The sequence below is a fragment of the Mobula birostris genome, chromosome 20, assembly GCF_030028105.1.
Source record: "Mobula birostris isolate sMobBir1 chromosome 20, sMobBir1.hap1, whole genome shotgun sequence".
NCBI lineage: Eukaryota > Metazoa > Chordata > Chondrichthyes > Myliobatiformes > Myliobatidae > Mobula > Mobula birostris.
The window spans coordinates 35,841,911-35,861,054 of NC_092389.1; the positions used below are offsets into that span (position 1 = coordinate 35,841,911).

Consider the following 19,144-nt stretch of genomic DNA (forward strand, 5'->3'; position numbering starts at 1 on the left):
AATTTCTTGGGGTTAACATATCAGAGGAACTGTCCTGGGGCCAGCTTGTAAATGGCATCACAAAGGCAGTACCTTAGAAGTTTGAACGCAAACAACAGGAATTCTGCAGATGCTGGAAATTCAAGCAACACACATCAAAGTTGCTGGTGAACGCAGCAGGCCAGGCAGCATCTCTAGGAAGAGGTGCAGTGGACGTTTCAGGCTGAGACCCTTCGTCAGGACTAACTGAAGGAAGAGTGAGTAAGGGAGTAATCGCTTACTCACTCTTCCTTCAGTTAGTCCTGACGAAGGGTCTCGGCCTGAAACGTCCACTGCACCTCTTCCTAGAGATGCTGCCTGGCCTGCTGCGTTCACCAGCAACTTTGATGTGTGTTGCTTGGACCTTAGAAATTTGAGTAGATTTAGCACATCACCAAAAACTTTGACAAACTTCTATGGTTGCATAATGGGAGATTATCCTGACTGGTTGCATCACAGTACAGAAACACCAATGCCCAGGAATGGAAAAGTCTACAGAAAGTGATCAGTCTATCACAGGCAATGCCCTCCCCATCATTAAGTACACTTACATGGAGTGCTGCCACAAGAAAGCAGCATCCAAGTTTAACAACCCCTACCATCCAGGTCTGGTCCTCTTCTTGGAACAGGACGCAGAGAAGCCTCAGTTCCCATACCACCAGGTTCAGGACGGTTATTATCCTACAACCATCAGGCTCTTGAACCCCCTTCCTTTTCAGTCCTGATGATGTGTTTCAGCTTGAAACATCAACTGTTTATTCCCTTCCATAAATGCTGCCTGACTTGCTGAGTTCTTCCAGCAATTTTGTGTGTTCCTTCAGCCCAGAGCCCTCACCAACCACCCAGTGCACATTTTTACACTAGTCTAAATTTTTACCTAAATCATTTTATTCGCCTAACATTCTGATCAACACCCGTCCCTGCTGTACTTTATCCTCACCTACACATGGTGATAAGTTACAATGGTCAGTTACCTCCTCACCTGCATGTCTTTGGAATGTGCAATTATACTGGAGCACCTAGAGGAAACCCACAATCATGGGGCGAACATGGAAACTCCACACAGACAACACTTGAGGTCAGGATAAATCTGGGTCACTGGACTGTAAGGCAACAGCTCCACAAGTTGAAACATTGTACTGTTCCAATTTTATCACTGATAAATCAAGTGAAGTAACTATCTGCTATCCCAGATGATATCCTACCAAATTTCTATTTCCTTTTATAATCTACTCTATGTAAAGATCTTATTTATAATTCTAAAAACAGCCTTTGCAACCTGCTTTGACATCTTCAAATATTTATGTAACTTCAGGTCACTTGTTCCTGTGAAAAATTGAAATGTTTGGATTATTTTGCTGTTCCTGATTCTCCTTACTAACTCTCTACTATCCTGGGTGAATGAGTGAGGACATAACAGCAGAATGTAACATGAAGTCATCCATTTTCGCAGAAAAAGAGAAAAGCATATTTTGTTTTCCTGGCAAGAGATTTTAAAAGTGTTGTGGTTCATAGAGACCTGGATGTGCTTGTACATAACTCAGATACAGACAGCAATTAAGAAGGCTCACAGTATGTTGGTCTCTGTGCTCCAATTATAGATGGCAACTGGAATAGTGTGTATAAGCCTGGTCTCCTTATCCAAGGGAGGTTTTATGCATTTGGAGGGAGCATAGTGAAGTGATGTGGGGCTGGGGAGGAGGGTAGGTGGTTGTCAGATAGTCCTGTGCACAAAGTTTAAACAAATTCTTTACAGTTTTAAAGATTAAGAGGTTAATATCTTTGAAATATAGAAATTTTTTTACGGTATCTCTCACAGGAATTGACAGGGTTAAGTGTTTTATTTCATTAGAACAAGAGAATTCCACCAGTGGTAGAGTCACAAACAAGGCTACACAAATACAAAATAAAGGGACAGTATTTAAAACTGAGATGAGTAAGAAATTCCTTTTCTCAGGAGGCACTGCAGCTCAGAATTCTCACTCCCAAGGGTTTTGGAGGAAAGATGATTTGATATATTTAAAGTAAATATTTGAAAGATGGAGAAATTGAGGTTTATGGGAAAGTGGCACAGAAGAACCGGTACAAACGACTCGGGTTCATTTCCCACTGCTGTCTACAAGGAGTTTGTATATTCTCCCCGTGACCGTGTGGATTTCCTCCGGATTCCTCCCATAGTCCAAAGACGCTCCGGTTGGTAGGTTAATTGGTCATTGCAAATTGTCATGTGATTAGGCTAGGGTTCAATCAGGAGTTGCTTGGCAGCGCGGCTCAAAGGGCTGGAAGGGCCTATTCTGCACTGTATCTCAATAAATAAATAAGTAATAATAAAAAAGGGTTTGAGGCCAGCATATGACATCCATGATCATATTGAATGGCAGGAGGGGGCAGAAGTAGCCTACTCCTGCTCCTGTTTTCTTGTGTTCTTGTCAAGGCTCAAAATGAAGTGACCGATTTTCAGGATTTAGGTGACCTTCTCAACCAGACGGTTGTGAATCGTTGGAATGCTACTTAATATATTCAAGTTTAATATGGTCAAGTCAGAAATCAGCAGAATTTTGGATATAAAGTGAATTGTTGGTTGATGGAGTTAGTCCTGGATAGTAGTACTGAGGTTAAAGATGGGCTGTAAGGGGGTAAATGGCTGACCATTTTATATTTTTTAAAAAAAGTCTCCCTTGGTATCCTTTCCTTTCCTTTGCTATTTTCTTCTTATAGAAGGCAGGTGTATGGGGTTGAGTGGGATCCAGGATCAGCTATTATGGAAAGGTGGAGCAGGCTCGATGGTCTTAATAGCCTAATTCTGCTCCTATGCCTTATGGTCTTACGTAATGGTTTATAATATTAAGTTATGTCTCCTTTCTCCATTATTATATATCAGAAGCAGCAGTAAACCTGCTGGCCAGCTCTGGGAAAACACCACTACACTTCCGTCCATTAGGAAGAGCAACTGTCCACCAACATCTCTCTTCCTTCCACTCTAAGCCAACTATGTACCCAGGCTGCCAGCAGACCTTTGACTGCATCAGCTTTAACTTGTCTGTCAATTCTTTAACAAGGGCCTGAATTACACTCCTGTGGTTCTAGTACACAATATCAGTATATCACAATCATCAACTTTCTCTGTATTTTTTGATTGGGGCTGCTAGTGTTTCTTGGTTTTTGGGGTGCCACAGTAGCGTAGAAGTTAGCATGACGCTATTACAGCTCCGGGCATTCTGGAGTTCAGAATTCAACTTCGATGCCATCTGTAAAGAGCTTGTATGTTCCTCCCCTGATATGCGTGGGTTTCTTCTGGAGGTCTGGTTTCCAAAGACATTCCAATTAGTAGATTAGTTGGTCAATTGTCAATTATCCTGCAATACGCTACCGTTAAATAGGTGGGTTGCTGGTCAGTGTGACTCATTGTGCTGGAAGGGCCTGGTCCATGCAGTATCTCTCAATTGAAAAAAATAAACTTTCCAAGTTTTTCCAAACAGCAATTTATGGTGCTGGTGAATAGCGAGCTCCATAGGGAATCATCAGATATTCCCATTTGGAACTACTGTAGCTGAAATCTGCAGCCACAGAGACTACAGTAAATAACACTGTTTCAAGCTCACTAAAGTAGCTAATGATCTTTGGACCTGAGAGACATGGGTCTCCAGACCACCCAGGGAGTGAGGGCAGCAATTGGAAACTTGGGTAATATCTCCATTACGTCAGGAAATGTGGCTGCCGGGGTGGACTCCAGGTGAAATTGAAATGCAAGCCTGAAGATCCCTCACACTCTAACCCAAGGGATGATATACTGACATTGTGCACTAAACACTTTCTAAAAATCCAAGTACACAACATCTACTGATTCTCCTTTGTCTACCTTGCTTGTTATTTCCTCAAAGAATTCTAACAGATTTGTCAGGCAAGATTTTCTCTTAAGGAAACTACGCTGATTTTGGTGTATTTTATCATGCGCCTCCAAGTACCCTGAAACCACATCTTTAACTATTGATTCCAACATCTTCACAACCACTGAGGTCAGAGTAACTGGCCTATATAATTACCTTTCTTCTGCGTCTCTCCCTTCTTGAAGAGTGCAGTCACATTTACAATTTTCCAGTCTTCCAAGATCATTCCAAAATATAGTGAATCTGGAAAAATCATTACTAATGCCTCTACAATCTCTTCAGCTACCTCTCTCAGAACCCTGGAGTGTACACCATCTGGTCCAGGTGACTTATCTACATTGAGACATTCTCCCTAGTAATGGCAACTTCACTCACTTCTGCGCCCTGACACTCTGGAACTTTTGGCATACTGCTAGTGTCTTCCACAGTGAAAACTGATGCAAAGTACTTATTCTGTTTGTCTGCCATTACTACCTCTGTAATTCATATATAGCCCTTGGGATTCTCCTTCACCTGCTGTCTTCTTCCTCATGTCTTCTTTTCGCTCTCCTGATTTCCTCTGCTCTCTTGCATTTCTATCAAATCAAGTTTAATTATCATTCAACCATACAAGGATATAGCTGAATGAACCAGTGTTTCTCTGGGGCGAAGATGCAAAAGATACACAGCACATTCAAAATAGTGAGCAAAAAAAATACATATATAGTCCAAAACCCTGAGAGACATGTCCCGCAAATTGATGGTACAGTCTCCTGGCAGTGTGCAACAAAAAGGCGCACACAATCCAGCCTCACACATCAAAGTTGCTGGTGAATGCAGCAGGTCAAGCAGCATCTATAGGAAGAGGTACAGTCGATGTTGTGGGTTGAGACCCTTCAGTTAGTCCTGACGAAGGGTCTTGGCCTGAAACGTCGACTGTACCTCTTCCTAGAGATGCTGCCTGGCCTGCTGCGTTTACCAGCAACTTTGATGTGTGTTGCTTGAATTTCCAGCATCTGCAGAATTCCTCGTGTTTACACAATCCAGCCTGTCATTCCAATTGACTACTGGAGAGGCCAGCCTCCAACCAAACACAGATACCATGCTACACTGTTTCTGGCATCCCTGTGGCTTGAGGCCTAGCCCTCACTACAACTGAGGCTACGCAGCTCCCACGCCGCCTGTCTTACCACCAAACAAGGGAAACAGCCCTGTGGCATTTCACATTATCAATTTCCAACAGGGTCTTGCAATTGCAAGAGAAACGTCCAAGAAAAACACTCATGGTTTCACTGCACGCCACCTTCGTGCACCAACTCCAAGGCCTTTGAGTAGGGGCAACAACATGGTCAGCTCCTCTGAACCCAAACCAGCTTCTCCAACACACTGGTTGGCTCCTTTGACACCCCTCTCGGCTAATCCAATCAATCAGCAGCTCACTGATGTGGTAGACCTGCTGGACCCGAAGTTCTTGGGGAGTCCAGTATAGTCTTGTGTATCATAAAAAACATATTTGACAAAGAAAAAAACACCTATGGTTGGCCTTTGAGATGCCGCTGTGCCTGAACGCGCTGCCTAAACCTGTTATCCTTGCCTTATATTCTGATAGACGCATACGCTCAGTGGCCACTTTATGAAGTACTTCTGCTGTAGCCCATTCACTTCAAGGTTTGACAAGTTGTGCATTCAGAGATGCTCTTCTGCACACGACTGTTGTAATAACGAGGTTATTTAAGTTGCTGTCGCTTTCCTGCCAGCTTCAATCACTCTACCCATTCTCCTCTGAACTCTCTCATTAACAAAGCACTTTTGCCACAGAACTGGATGTTTTTAGTGTTTTGCACCATTCTCAGTAAACTCTAGAGATACCTGTCATTCACCTGGTCCCGACACACGTAGAAAACAAGGACACTTATGTCAAAATGCTGTCTCTGGATTTCAGTTTGTAATTCAACACTATGGTCCCACAGATCTTGATGAACAAACTCCTACTCCTTGGTCTAAATACACCACTGTGCAACTGGGTGTTGGACTTCTGAACCAACAGACCTCAGATAGTCAGGTTGCATAACCACTTCCCCCCCAATCATTCTCAACATGGGTGCCCCCCAGGGCTGTGTGCTGAGCCCATTGTTGTACACTCTGTTCACACATGACTGCATGGCCACACACATTGTCAACTTCACCAATGGTGCAACAGTGGTGGGAGATGAGACAGCCTACAGAGAGGAAGTGGAGAACTTGAGGCCTGCTACCAGGCAAATAACCTCTTCCTCAATGTCAGCAAGTCAAAAGAGATGGTTATCGACTTCAGGAGAACTTGCACTACTCACACTCCTCTTTACATTAGCAGCACAGCAGTGGAAACTGAGCAGTTTCAAACTCCTGGGAGTGCACATCTCACACAACCTCTCATAGTCCCATAATACATTATACACAATCAGGGAAGCTCGCCAATGCCTCTACTTTCTGAGAAGGCTGAAGAGAGCTGGACTCACATCATTTACAGATGCACAGTAGACAGCATCCTAACAAGCTGCATCACTGCTTGATATGGAAACTACACTGCGGCAAACAGGGAGGCTTTACAACAGGTAGTCAAAGCTGCCCAATTCATCAATGGCATCAGCCTACCCGCCACCAAGACATACTGTATATACAGAAAGGTGCCAGGAGCATCATGAAGGATCCCACACACCCTGCTCATGGACTATTTGTCCCACTCCCATCAGGGAGAAGGCTACATAGCATCTATCCCCGTGACAACAAGTACGCACCAAATTTTTAAGTGAAAGTAAACCTGAAGCTATTCTAAGGATAATAAACTACGAAGTCCAGTTTGATGTTCATTGTTTAAAAGATGTTCATTGGTCTTGCTGACATCAATGAATCTTATTTCTCATATACTATACAAGATAGAACATAGAAATCTACAGCGCATTACCGGCCCTTTGGCCCACAATGTTGTGCTGACCATGTAACCTATTCTAGAAAATGCCTAGAGTTACCCTACCGGATAGCCCTCTATTTTTCTAAGCTCGATGTACCTATCTAAGAGTCCCTTAAAACACTCTATCGTATCCGCCTCCACCACCGTCACTGGCAGTGCATTCCATGCACCCACCACTCTCTGTGTGAAAAACTTGCTCCTGACATCCCCCTTGTATCTACAGTGGCATGCAAAAGTTTGGGCACCCCTGGTCAAAATTTCTGTTACTGTGAATAGTTAAGTGAGTAGAAGATGAACTGATCTCCAAAAGTCATAACGTTAAAGATGAAACATTCTTTTCAACATTTTAAGCAAGATTAGGATATTATTTTTGTTTTGTACAATTTTTGAGTGATAAAAAGGAAAGGAGCATCATGCAAAAGTTTGGGCACCCCAAGAGATTTGAGCTCTCAGATAACTTTTACCAAGGTCTCAGACCTTAATTAGCCTGTTAGGGCTATGGCTTGTTCACAATCATCGTCAGGAAAGGCCAGGTAATGCAAATTTCAAAGCTTTATAAATACCCTGACTCCTCAAACCTTGTGCCAACAATCAGCAGCCATAGGCTCCTCTAAGCAGCTGCCTAGCTCTCTGAAAATTAAAATAAATGATGCCCACAAAGCAGGATAAGGCTATAAGAAGATAGCAAAGCGTTTTCAGGTAGCCGTTTCCTCAGTTCGTAATGTAATTAAGAAATAGCAGTTAACAGGAATGGTGGGGATCAAGTTGAGGTCTGGAAGACCAAGAAAACTTTCCAAGAGAACTGCTCGTAGGATTGCTAGAAAGGCAAATCAAAACCCCCGTTTAACTGCAAAAGACCTTCAGGAAGATTTAGCAGACTCTGGAGTAGTGGTGCACTGTTCTACTGTGCAGTGACACCTGCACAAATATGACCTTCATGGAAGAGTTATCAGAAGAAAACCTTTCCTGCGTCCTCACCGCAAAATTCAGCATCAGAAGTTTGCAAAGGAACACCTAAACAAGCCTGATGCATTTTGGAAACAAGTCCTGTGGACTGATGAAGTTAAAATAGAACTTTTTGGCTGCAATGAGCAAAGGTATGTTTGGAGAAAAAAGGGTGCAGAATTTCGTGAAAAGAACACCTCTCCAACTGTTAAGCACAGGGTGGATCGATCATGCTTTGGGCTTGTGTTACAGCCAGTGGTACGGGGAACATTTCACTGGTAGAAGGAAGAATGAATTCAATTAAATACCAGCAAGTTCTGGAAGCAAACATCACACCATCTGTTAAAAACAAGCTGAAGATGAAGAGGATGGCTTCTACAATAGGATAATGATCCTAAACACACCTCAAAATCCACAATGGGAGGACTTCCGGGTCATCAAGGGAATGGAGGCGTAAGGAAAAGGTCTCTCGACAAAAAAGAAGGTAAACTGCCCCAAAATCGAAATTAGACAAATACTTAATATTGTATAACTATATTAATAAAAGGGGCAAGGATGATCTCTAAGAACAAGATTAAAAGGTCCGCTCTGAAGGCTGATAAACACAAAGAGACGCAGCAAGGCGACGGGCCTAGCTCCCCCACGGCAAGCCAGGACGGAGAGAATGAGGGGGAATCGGTGACTCTGTCTTTGATTCTCGGAGAGATTCGTGAGTTCCGACAAGACAACAACAAACAGCTGGAAAATATTAAAGGAGAAATAGTAAAAACTAACTTGCGGATAGATGAAGCCGAAGTGAGGATTGTAGGAATTGAGGAGAAGCTACAAAACGCCGAGGAAGTGATAGCAGAAATGCTAAAGCTACAAGAGCAGCTCCAGTGGAAACTAATAGACCAAGAAGGCCGCTCAAGAAGGGAAAATGTGAGGATCTACGGAGTTCCCGAAGGAACTGAAGGTAAACCTGGATTGATGATTCCCTTCGTGGAGAAGCTGCTTAGAGAGAACCTTGATATATCGGCCGCAAAAGACCTACAGATAGAAAGGGCTCACCGCGCGTTGGCACCACAGCCTCCAGCAGGTGCCCAGGCCAGATTGATTCTAGTCAATTTCTCAGTTACAGAATGAAGGAAGGGGTGCTTAAACGGGCATGGCAAAAGAAAGGTTTCATGTGGAGCAACTGTAAAATCAGTTTAGACCACGATTACGTACCGGGGATCCTTGCCAGACGGAAGGATTATGCGGAAACACGGAGGGTCCTGAAGGAAAACAACATCAGATTTCAGACCCTGTATCCAGCTCGGCTGAGAGTCTTTTAAGACAAAGGGACAAAAACTTACGCTACAGTGGAGGAGGCAACGTCGGACCTGGCGGACTAGGGACTACCTATTAAAGTTATCACCCAACCGGAGTCGCTACTGGAGAGGATTCGGCAAAAGTCGTGGCAGCCAGTGTGGCGAGGACGCTCCACATGAACCAGAGTGTCAAACTACAAGGAAAAGCTGCAAATATTCAGACGCGAATGTACAGAGAGTACAGATTAATTAAGAGAAATGACTGAAAAGAGTAAATCAGACTTAAAGGTAAAATGAAAGCTGGTAACTGAAAATAAGCTAGATGGAATAACTTGAATGATAGCAATATGGCCGAGACATAAATAGGAGAAAATTCTCTATGATTATTCACACTGCGGAGGGCCCTCTGACACAGGGTGAAGATAGAGGTTATCCCTCTGAACTGAGGCGGGTCGGTGCTCAGGCCTCACTGTGGGAAGTCGGGAAAAATTTTCAAATGTTATATGTTCAAAAATGTCTAGGGTGTGGTTATATGTTTTGGTTTACTGTTGAGAAGGGATTGCTTACTGTTCGGTTAGAAAAGGAGAGTGTTTTTTTTTCTACTCGAGAAAAGTGCAAATTGAACTGGTAAAAATAACTTCCTATAATGTTAATGGAGTTTTGAATCCAATTAAAAGAAATAAGAGTATGTCTAAATTGAAAAAAGAGAGGGCACAAATAGCTTTCCTCCAGGAAACACATATGAGCCAATCCGAAAATGAAAAATTAAAAAGAATGGGCTTTAAGCATGTATTTTATTCATCATATAAATTGAGCCACAAAAGAGGGGTAGCTACTTTAATATCAAGTACTCTTAATTATGAACATATTTCAGAGACTAAAGACAAAGATGGACGATTTGTAAAAATTATAGGAAGAATAGAAGGTACAGAAATAACATTGCTGAATGTTTATGCTCCATCAGGTTGTGAATGGTCATTCTATAGACACATTTTTGACCTAATGATTAGCTCTCAAGGGGTAGTAATCTGTGGAGGGGGTTTTAATATTAGGTTAAATCCTGCATTAGATTCTTCAAGAATAGTTACTCAGAATAAACCTCTGACTCGGAAAATGAATTTATTGATGGAGCAGTTGGGGATTATAGATGTGTGGAGGGAATTACACCCCACTAGTAAAGATTATACACATTACTCTTTCCCTCATTCAGCCTATTCAAGGATAGACTATTTCTTTATCTTTAATACAGATAGACTCAGGATAAAAAACTGTAATATTGCAACAATTGATCTGTCGGATCATAGCCCAGTCTCTATGTCTCTAATCCTGGAAAGGAAAATGAGGAAAACACTATGGAGGTTAAATTCACATATACTCAATAACCTGAAAGTAATGGAGAGATTAAGGGGAGAAATCAAAGAATACCTAGACCTTAATGACATGGGAGAAACATCACCAGTGATCTTATGGGATACATTGAAAGCTGTACTGAGAGGAAAAATTATTTCCATTACCACTCACATGAAAAAAATCAATGCACAAAAATTAGCAGACCTGCAAGGAAAATTAAAACAACTTCAAGTTGTAGATAGCAACAAAAGTAATTCTAATTTAAAACAGGAAATTAAGAAATTGCAAAGTGAAATTTATGATATGACATTGGAAACTCAAATAAATTTTCTTTACCTGAGACAAAAGAATTATGAAGTAGGAGGTAAATCAGCTAGATTATTAGCATATAAATTACGAAAACAACAAGCAGACAATACAATTCATAAAATAAAGAATCCAAAGACAAAGCTTGTGGAGAGTACAACAGGGAAAATTCAAGAGTTTTGAAACATATTATCGAGAGCTGTACTCCCAACCCCGGGCTTCCAATGAGCCCTATATGGACACTTTATTGAATTCTTTAGATCTACCCAAACTTACAGATTTACAAAATGAATGCCTATTAGAACCAGTAACTGTCAAAGAACTGAATGTGGCCATCTCTAGGTTAAAGGCTGGAAAGTCCCCGGGTTCAGATGGGTTTACCTCAGAGTGGTACAAGTCCCTGAAGACACAGTTAGCCCCATTACTACTTAACACCTTTAATTGGATCTTGCAGAGAGGAGAAACTCCACCTTCTTGGAGAGAAGCGATTATTTCAGTTATTCCTAAAGAGGGTAAAGATAAACTAGAATGTGGTAATTATCGGCCAGTTAGCGTTCTTAATTTAGATTACAAATTATTTACATCTATATTAGCGCGCAGACTGGAAAAGCTTTTACCTGGCCTAATCCATTTGACCAGACTGGATTTATTCAACAAAGACAAACACAGGACAACATAAGGAGAACTCTACACATACTAGAACAGGTTACGAAGAATGGGACAGAGACAATGGTAGTGGGATTAGACGCTGAGAAAGCTTTTGATTCAGTTAGTTGGGCATTCCTATACAGAGTGTTAGGAAGATTCGGCTTTCAAGAAAAGTTTATTAAAGTAATCCAGACTTTATATGACAGCCCTACAGTTCCAATTAAAATAAATGGGGACCTCTCTGATTCCTTTATTTTAGAGAGAGGCACTAGACAGGGATGTCCAATTTCTCCTCTCCTTTTTGTGCTATACATTGAACCGCTTGCCCAACTAATAAGACAGAGCGAAACTGTAAAAGGTACCAAGGTGGCAGGGATTGAACAGAAAGTGGCGTTATTCGCAGATGATGTTTTGGTCTATCTGAGTGAACCAGAAAAATCATTTATAGGATTGTTTACACTGTTGGATGACTTTGGGAAAATATCAGGTTATAAAATAAATGTAAAGAAAACGCAGGCTATGTCCCTAAATTATACACCATCCAAAAAACTGCAGGATACATATGATCTTAAGTGGGAAGCTAAATCATTAAGATATTTCGGAATAACCCTGCCGAAGGATCTTTCAACGCTGTCACAGGTAAATTATAGGCCATTAATTTCAGAGATAAAAGCAGATATGCATAGATGGAATCTTATCCCCTTTTTAAGTTTAAATTCAAGGATAAATACCATAAAAATGAATATTCTTCCTCGGTTACTCTATCTTTTCCGGACTTTACCTGTGGAGGTGGATGATAATCAATTCAGGGAATGGGACAAATAGATTTCCCGCTTTATCTGGCATGGAAAGAAACCTAGAATTCGATATAACACCTTACAGTTAGGGAAGGAAGGAGGAGGTATGGTACTTCCTTGCTTGAGAAATTATTTTTATGCTTCACAGATAACCCCTCTGTTATATTGGTGTAATAGGGAATATAAGGCTAGATGGAAGGAAATAGAATTTGGATTGGTTGACAGTTTTCCTCTACAGGCCTCAATAGCTGACAAAGGATTGATGGCCCAATTGGAAAAGTTTAAAAACAGCTAGATAAATCTTACATTAAAAGTATGGTAGAAGGTGGTTAATTCATGTGGAGTCGATAACATGTTAAAACTTTTCAGATGGTGTGCATATGATACCGAATTCCTTCCCAACAGAGGAGATAAAAGATTTGAACTATGGATAAAGAAAGGTCTTACAACCTACCTCTCATTTATACATAAAAGAGTATTACAAAGTTTCCAATTCCTGCAGGACAAACATGGCCTAGAACACAATGACTTTTTTTTAGGTACCTTCAAGTATGACACTATGTTAATCAGAGTTGTAGATATACAGACTTATCAACAGTAGAATTAGAATTTTTCAAGATTCTGAATTCGGCTTACAGTTCAATACCAAGTAAATCAGTTTCTCGATTATATAATGCACTCTCCCATGCTAAAAATGTAAACACATTGTATATTAAAGAGAAGTGGGAGAAAGAAGCGGGGTTGGTACTTTCAGAGGAGGCTTGGGGGAAAATCTGCAGCTTTCAGTGGTCTTCGACTAATTCTTCGACTTGGACAGAACATTGTTGGAAAAATATTATAAGATACTTCAAAACCCCATATCAGGAAAAATATAAAGACACAAACGTGACGTGTTGGAGAAGGTGTGGCTCCAAGGAGGCAAATCATCTCCATATTTTCTGGGATTGCCCTAAATTAAGTTTATATTGGAAAGGTATTCATAGAACATTAGTTAAGGTACTTAATACCCAGATACCTCTGAACTTTGAGACGCTCTATTTGGGGCATGTATTGTTTCTTGAACAGAAGAAAGATATAAAGTTGCTGCAGGCCCTTTTAGCGGCAAGTAAGAAATCAATCACTAGAAAGTGGCTAAATCCAATACCACCTACATTAGAAGATTAGCACGAAATTATCTTGGAAATATTTAAAATGGAAAAGATGACTTACTCTCTGAGAATTCAAAAAGAAAAATTTTATCAAATTTGGAATAAATGGATTGAATATATAACCCCAAAGCGAGCAGACTTTAGATGACTCTCCTAATGATTTATACTGCTCTTCTCATCAACACCGTAATATTGCTAATGTAAGCACCCCTGGTCTAAGTGTTTACTGTTTTTGTTTTCTTTTTTTTTGGAAAATGGAGAATTAACACAAGTAAAGGAAAAGATTTGGGAAAGGGATAAAAAATTATAAAATTAAGTAAATAAGTACATAGGGATTGGATAATTACGTTTGGGGGTAGGAGCAAACATGAACAAGTTAGGATATAAACACCTACAATGGTAGTTACATAGGCTTACATACAACATTTTGGACCAGAAGAAATGGTCCAGAAGAGATATATGGAAATTATTATTAATCCACTATTATTACTATTTTTCTTAACAACTAGTATCATTACTTAGCCTAATAGAGTAGAATTTCAACTGCACATAATTATCTATTTAAGTGTCTAATTTCTTTTTATATCATCATAATGTGTACTTAGGATTGTACAAATAATTATAGTTTTATACATATATAAAAAAATGGAAAAGGTTATACATGTGAAAAAAGTTCATGATACTTGTGAATTCCTTATCCAAATTAAAATAAAAATTAAAAAAACAAAATCCACAATGGACTACCTCAAGAGGCGCGAGCTGAAGGTTTTGCCATGGCCTTCCAACCTAAACATCATTGAAAATCTGTGGATAGACCTCAAAAGAGCCCTGCATGCAAGACGGCCCAAAAATCTCACAGAACTGGAAACCTTTTGCAAGGAAGAATGGGCGAAAATCCCCCAAACAAGAACTGAAAGGCTCTTAGCTGGCTACAGAAAGTGTTTATAAGCTGTGACACTTGCCAAAGGCGGGTGTTACTAAGTACTGACCATGCAGGGCGCCCAAACTTTTGCTTCGGGCCCTTTTCCTTCTTTGTTATTTTGAAACTGTAAAAAATGTAAATAAAAAAGTAATCTTGCTTAAAATATTAAAGGAATGTGTCATCTTTAACTTTATGCCTTTTGGAAATCAGGTCATCTTTTACTCGCTTAGCTATTCACAGTAACAGAAATTTTGACCGGGGTGCCCAAACTTTTGCATGCCACTGTACTTCCAAGCACCTTAAAACTATGCCCCCTCGTGTTTGCCATTTCAGCCCTGGGAAAAAGCCTCTGGCTGTCCACACGATCAATGCCTCTCATCATCTTATACACCTCTATCAGGTCACCTCTCATCCTCCGTCCCTCCAACAGCATGTAATAATGTCAATCTTTTCACATGTTATTAAAGCCCTTTGTTTCTTTGGAAATTGAGACAGTGAATCAATAATTTCTTCAATAAAAACAGTATGAATAAGTCTGTTCTAAAATCTGCAGACAAATCATTGCAAACTCCACATTGTCAACAATGTCCACATCAGAAGCCAGAAAGGGAAATGTGATTTTGTACGATCGTGAAATATACCTAATATGCCAACGAGGTAGAGGGTGACAACCTTCTGTGCACAAGTAGTAAAAGATGTGCATGTGCATACACCTTAGAGGGAACATTATTGCTGAGGCAAATCCACTACTTTTTGTAGGATTTTCTATTCTGACACTGGCATTTCCTTACTAGACTGTGATGCAGCCAGTCAATATACTTTCCACTAGATGTCTATAGAAGCTTGTCGATGTTTTAGAAGTAATGCTGAATCTCCGAAAACTCCTAAGGAAGTAGAGATGCTGCCCTGCTTTCTTTGCAATTGCACTTGTGTGCTGGGTCTAGGACAGTTCCTGTGAAATATTAACATCCAGGAGTTTAAATTTGCTGACCCTCTCCATCTCTGATCCTCTGATGAGGACTGGCTCGTGGACCTCTGGGTTCCCTCTCGTGAAGTCTATAATCAGTTCCTTGGTGTTGCTGATATTGAGTGAGAGATTGTTATAATGACACCACTCAGCCCGATTTTCAATCTCCCTCCTGTATGCTGATTCATCACCACCTTTGATTCAGCCCATGACTCGTGGTCCCGTTAGCAAACCTGAATATGGCATTGGAGCTGTACTTAGTCACACAGTCATAGGTGTAAAGCGAGTAGAGTAAGGGGCTAAGCACACAGCTCTGGAAAGTTGAATCCTCAATATCTTATACCAACACATGTCACTGGCAGTTAAAAAAAGTAATGGTACTCCACACTCACTTAATTCTCTACTTAATCTTCATACCTGACTGTTGGCAAGAGGCTCCCCAAACTGCTTGCGGACTTTGAGGTGATCTCGAGCTAGAACAATAGAAGCATACGCAGCACCTAATGAACATGAAGCTGGAAAGATGAAAAATAAGGTTAGAAATGTTAAGTTGTGAATAAAAATGTCAAATAAGGATACACAAATAGAGTAACTGAACTTGTGAAGGAGACATTTTCATACAGTTTTACTGGCTTCAGACATACAAAGGTATGTCTTGCAGGCCACTGAGCCTACAGGACTGCTTAACTGAATTACAGTTGATCTATGACCAGCTCCATCTGCCCACCTTAGTTCCACAGCTTGCAACATGTCCGCCTAACAAATGTCTACAATCAGTTTTGAAATTTTAAACTCATCTCTACCCTCAACACCTTTGGGTATTCCAGAAACTATTACCATCACACACTGTATGAGGACAATCATCCATGTCCCACACAGAGAACCCCAATCTTATATTTTATTTTCTGTGTCCAGTGCACAATACTTGTGGAAGCTCTACTTTTTTTTTCCATTTGAAGAAATATGTCCAGCTTGCACATAGCTTTCCTTCCAGAATATCCTCCACCACATTTCACTTCCGCTTACTTTGTCAACCACAGAGAGACAGAAGACTGATTTCACAAGCTTAAGATAGAATCAGTAAAAGTAGACTAGGAGAAGCTACAGTACTGCGCAAAAGTCTTGGGCACATATCTATAGGTAGGGTGCCAAAGACTTTTGCGCAGTACCGTATTTGTCAACATGGAATGGAGATTGAGCGCTAAGCAGTATTGCACCCATATTGTTCTGTCTCAGTACTATTATATTTGTGTGCTGTAGCACTTACTTTTTATTCGCAGTTATTTTGTAAATAACACTATTCTTTGCATTTCTGGTTAGATGCTACCTGCATTTCATTGGCTTTGTATCTGTACTTGGCACAATGACAATAAAGTTGAATCTAATCTAATCTAAATCTGGCGGGAGCAAAGGATGTTAGGAATGGGGAGGGTGGAGCGCTGTGGGAGGGGTGAGAGACAGGTGGCAGAGAGGGAGCGCCGGGGACAAGGGGTGGCACAGGTGCAGACACACCCAGCCCTGAGACACCAGGCAAGATTATTTCATTCCAAACAATTGGTTTATTGATCATTACAGAACATCTCTCTGGTGCTCCCGCTCCCTCCCCTCACCCTGCCCCCTTCCCACTCTCAGTCCATAATAGGGGCCCATATCAGAATCAGTTTTATCATCACTCACACATATCATAAAGCTTGTTTTTTGTGGCAGCAGTACAGTGCAATACATAAAATTACTACAGTTCTGTACCGTGCAAAAGTCTTAGGCACCTTAGCTATATATATATATGCCAAAGAACTTTGCACATTACTATACATGCACTTAAATCTACAAACAGACAGATTTAAAAGTGAAATAGTGTTATTTCAGGACCAGTATGTTCCCTTTATAAATTCACAGGAGGTTCACTGAGAGCAAGAAAGCAACCTGGAAAACAGTAGAGCCCATTAGGGGACCAAACAAGTAATCTCTACAGAGATCTAGTGGACATGAATACTTTTCACGTAAATTCACTAAATGGAAGGATATTTCAGTGGGATCATTTGGAGAAGTGGACGGAATAAGTTAACATTAACAAGGAGGAGGCATCAGTCCAGTTCAGCAGCAATTTGAACAGCAAAGATGCATACATCAGGATGTTCTTTATTGACTACAGCTTGGCATTTAATACCAGCATCCCCTCAAAACTATTCATTAAGCTTCAAAACCCTTGCATCAATACATCGTTGTGTAATTGGATCCTCGATTTCCTCACTTGTAGACCCCACTTTGGATTGGCAACAATATCTCCTCCACAATCTCCATCAGTATAGGTGCATCACAAGGCTGTGTGCTTACCCCCGCTCTACTCTCTTTGCACTTATGACTGTGTGGCTAAGCACAGCTTCAAAACCATATTTAAGTTTGTTGATGACACAACTGTCAAAGATGGTGACGAATCAGCATATAGGAGGGAGATTGAAAATCTGGTTAAGTGGTGCCATAACAACAACCTCTTACTCAATGTCAGCAAGAGCAAGGAGTTGATTATTGATCGGGGGAGGAAACCAGAGATCCATGAGCCAGTCCTCATCGGGGGATCAAAGGTGGAGAGGGTCAACAGCTTGGTGTTATTTCGGAGGACCCGTCCTGGGCCCAGCACGTAACTGCCTTTTTAAGAAAGCATGGTAGTGCCTCTACTTCTTTAGAAGTTTGTGAAGATTTGTATGTCATCTAAAACTTAGACAAACTTCTACAGGTTTGTGGTGGAGACTATATTGGCTGGCTGTATCACAGGCTGGTATGGAAATACCAAAGCGTTTGTATGGAAATTCCTACAAAGGGTAGTGGATACAGTCCAGTCCAGCATGGGTAAAGCCCTCCCCACCATTGAGTATATCAACATTGAGTATATCAACACGGAGCATTGTTGCAGGAAAGTAGCATCCATCATCAGGGACCCCCACCACCCAGGTCATACTCTCTATTTACTACTGTCATCAGGAAGAAGGTACAAGAGCCTCAGGACTCATATCACCAGGTTCATGAACAGTTATTACCCCTCAAACAGATGGGATAACTTCACTCAGTTTCACTCGCCCCATCACTGAACTGTTCCCATAAATTACGGACTCGCTTTCAAGGACTCTTCATCTCATGTTCTCAATATTTATTGCCTATTTATTATTATTGCTGTATTTTTATTTTCCTCAGCTCAAGCTGATAAAACCTGAGGTACGGGCATGGCCAAGCACACTCATTTCTCAACTGCGAGGGAATTTCAGACTTTTCTAGTTATGTTTCATATCGTAGCTTTCTGAAGATTTACATAGATAATGTGTAGTCCTATTTGTTTGGTGCTATTGTGTAGGCACTTTGGGATGACACCAGTTGTAGATATCACCATTGGGACAATGTAATCTATACCCTGTTCATGTTCCAAAGTCTTTTAATTTAGCATATTTCTGGAGTTATTCACTTATTCATTTCTGTATGTTATGTGTGTTTGGAATGACTATATCTATTAAATAAGTTATCCCTGCTTGATCATCCTGTAATATTATATCCAGATAGTTATTATTAATTGTCCTATCTGTAATAATGAATCGGTCATAATATAAAACTGGATCATGCTTGTATTTATAGTAAAGCATGGTGTCTTTTATGAGTTTGTATCTTAAAGCAAGATTTTAATGAATGAAGTTTGCCATCTGATTGTGCCTGTGTATGTAATCAGATTGAGTTAAACTGCTGCAGGATCCTGTAATATTTTGGATTCTCTTGATATTTTCTGCATTCATTGTCTTGAATTTGTTGGTCTTTTATTATGTATTTTGATAACTTTTTTGTTAACCACCTGGTCCTGTATTGCTGCAAGGAACCGGTCTGTTTCTGGGAAGAGGCCTCCAACACTGAGTCAGGCATTTAACACTTCCTTGCTGACATCTAGTTAGCTCAGA

General features: G+C 40.7%; 1 protein-coding gene across 6 annotated transcripts in view; it reads right to left on the reverse strand.

Moving 5' to 3' along the window:
* acad8 (acyl-CoA dehydrogenase family, member 8) overlaps nt 1–19,144 on the reverse strand; it is a 103,377-nt gene that overhangs the window by 18,787 nt on the left and 65,446 nt on the right. For all 6 annotated transcript variants that reach the window (XM_072238515.1, XM_072238509.1, XM_072238512.1 and 3 more), the window contains exon 8: nt 15,627–15,724. In XM_072238515.1, the coding sequence (XP_072094616.1) occupies nt 15,627–15,724 (98 nt within the window). The remainder of the gene's footprint in view (nt 1–15,626; nt 15,725–19,144) is intronic.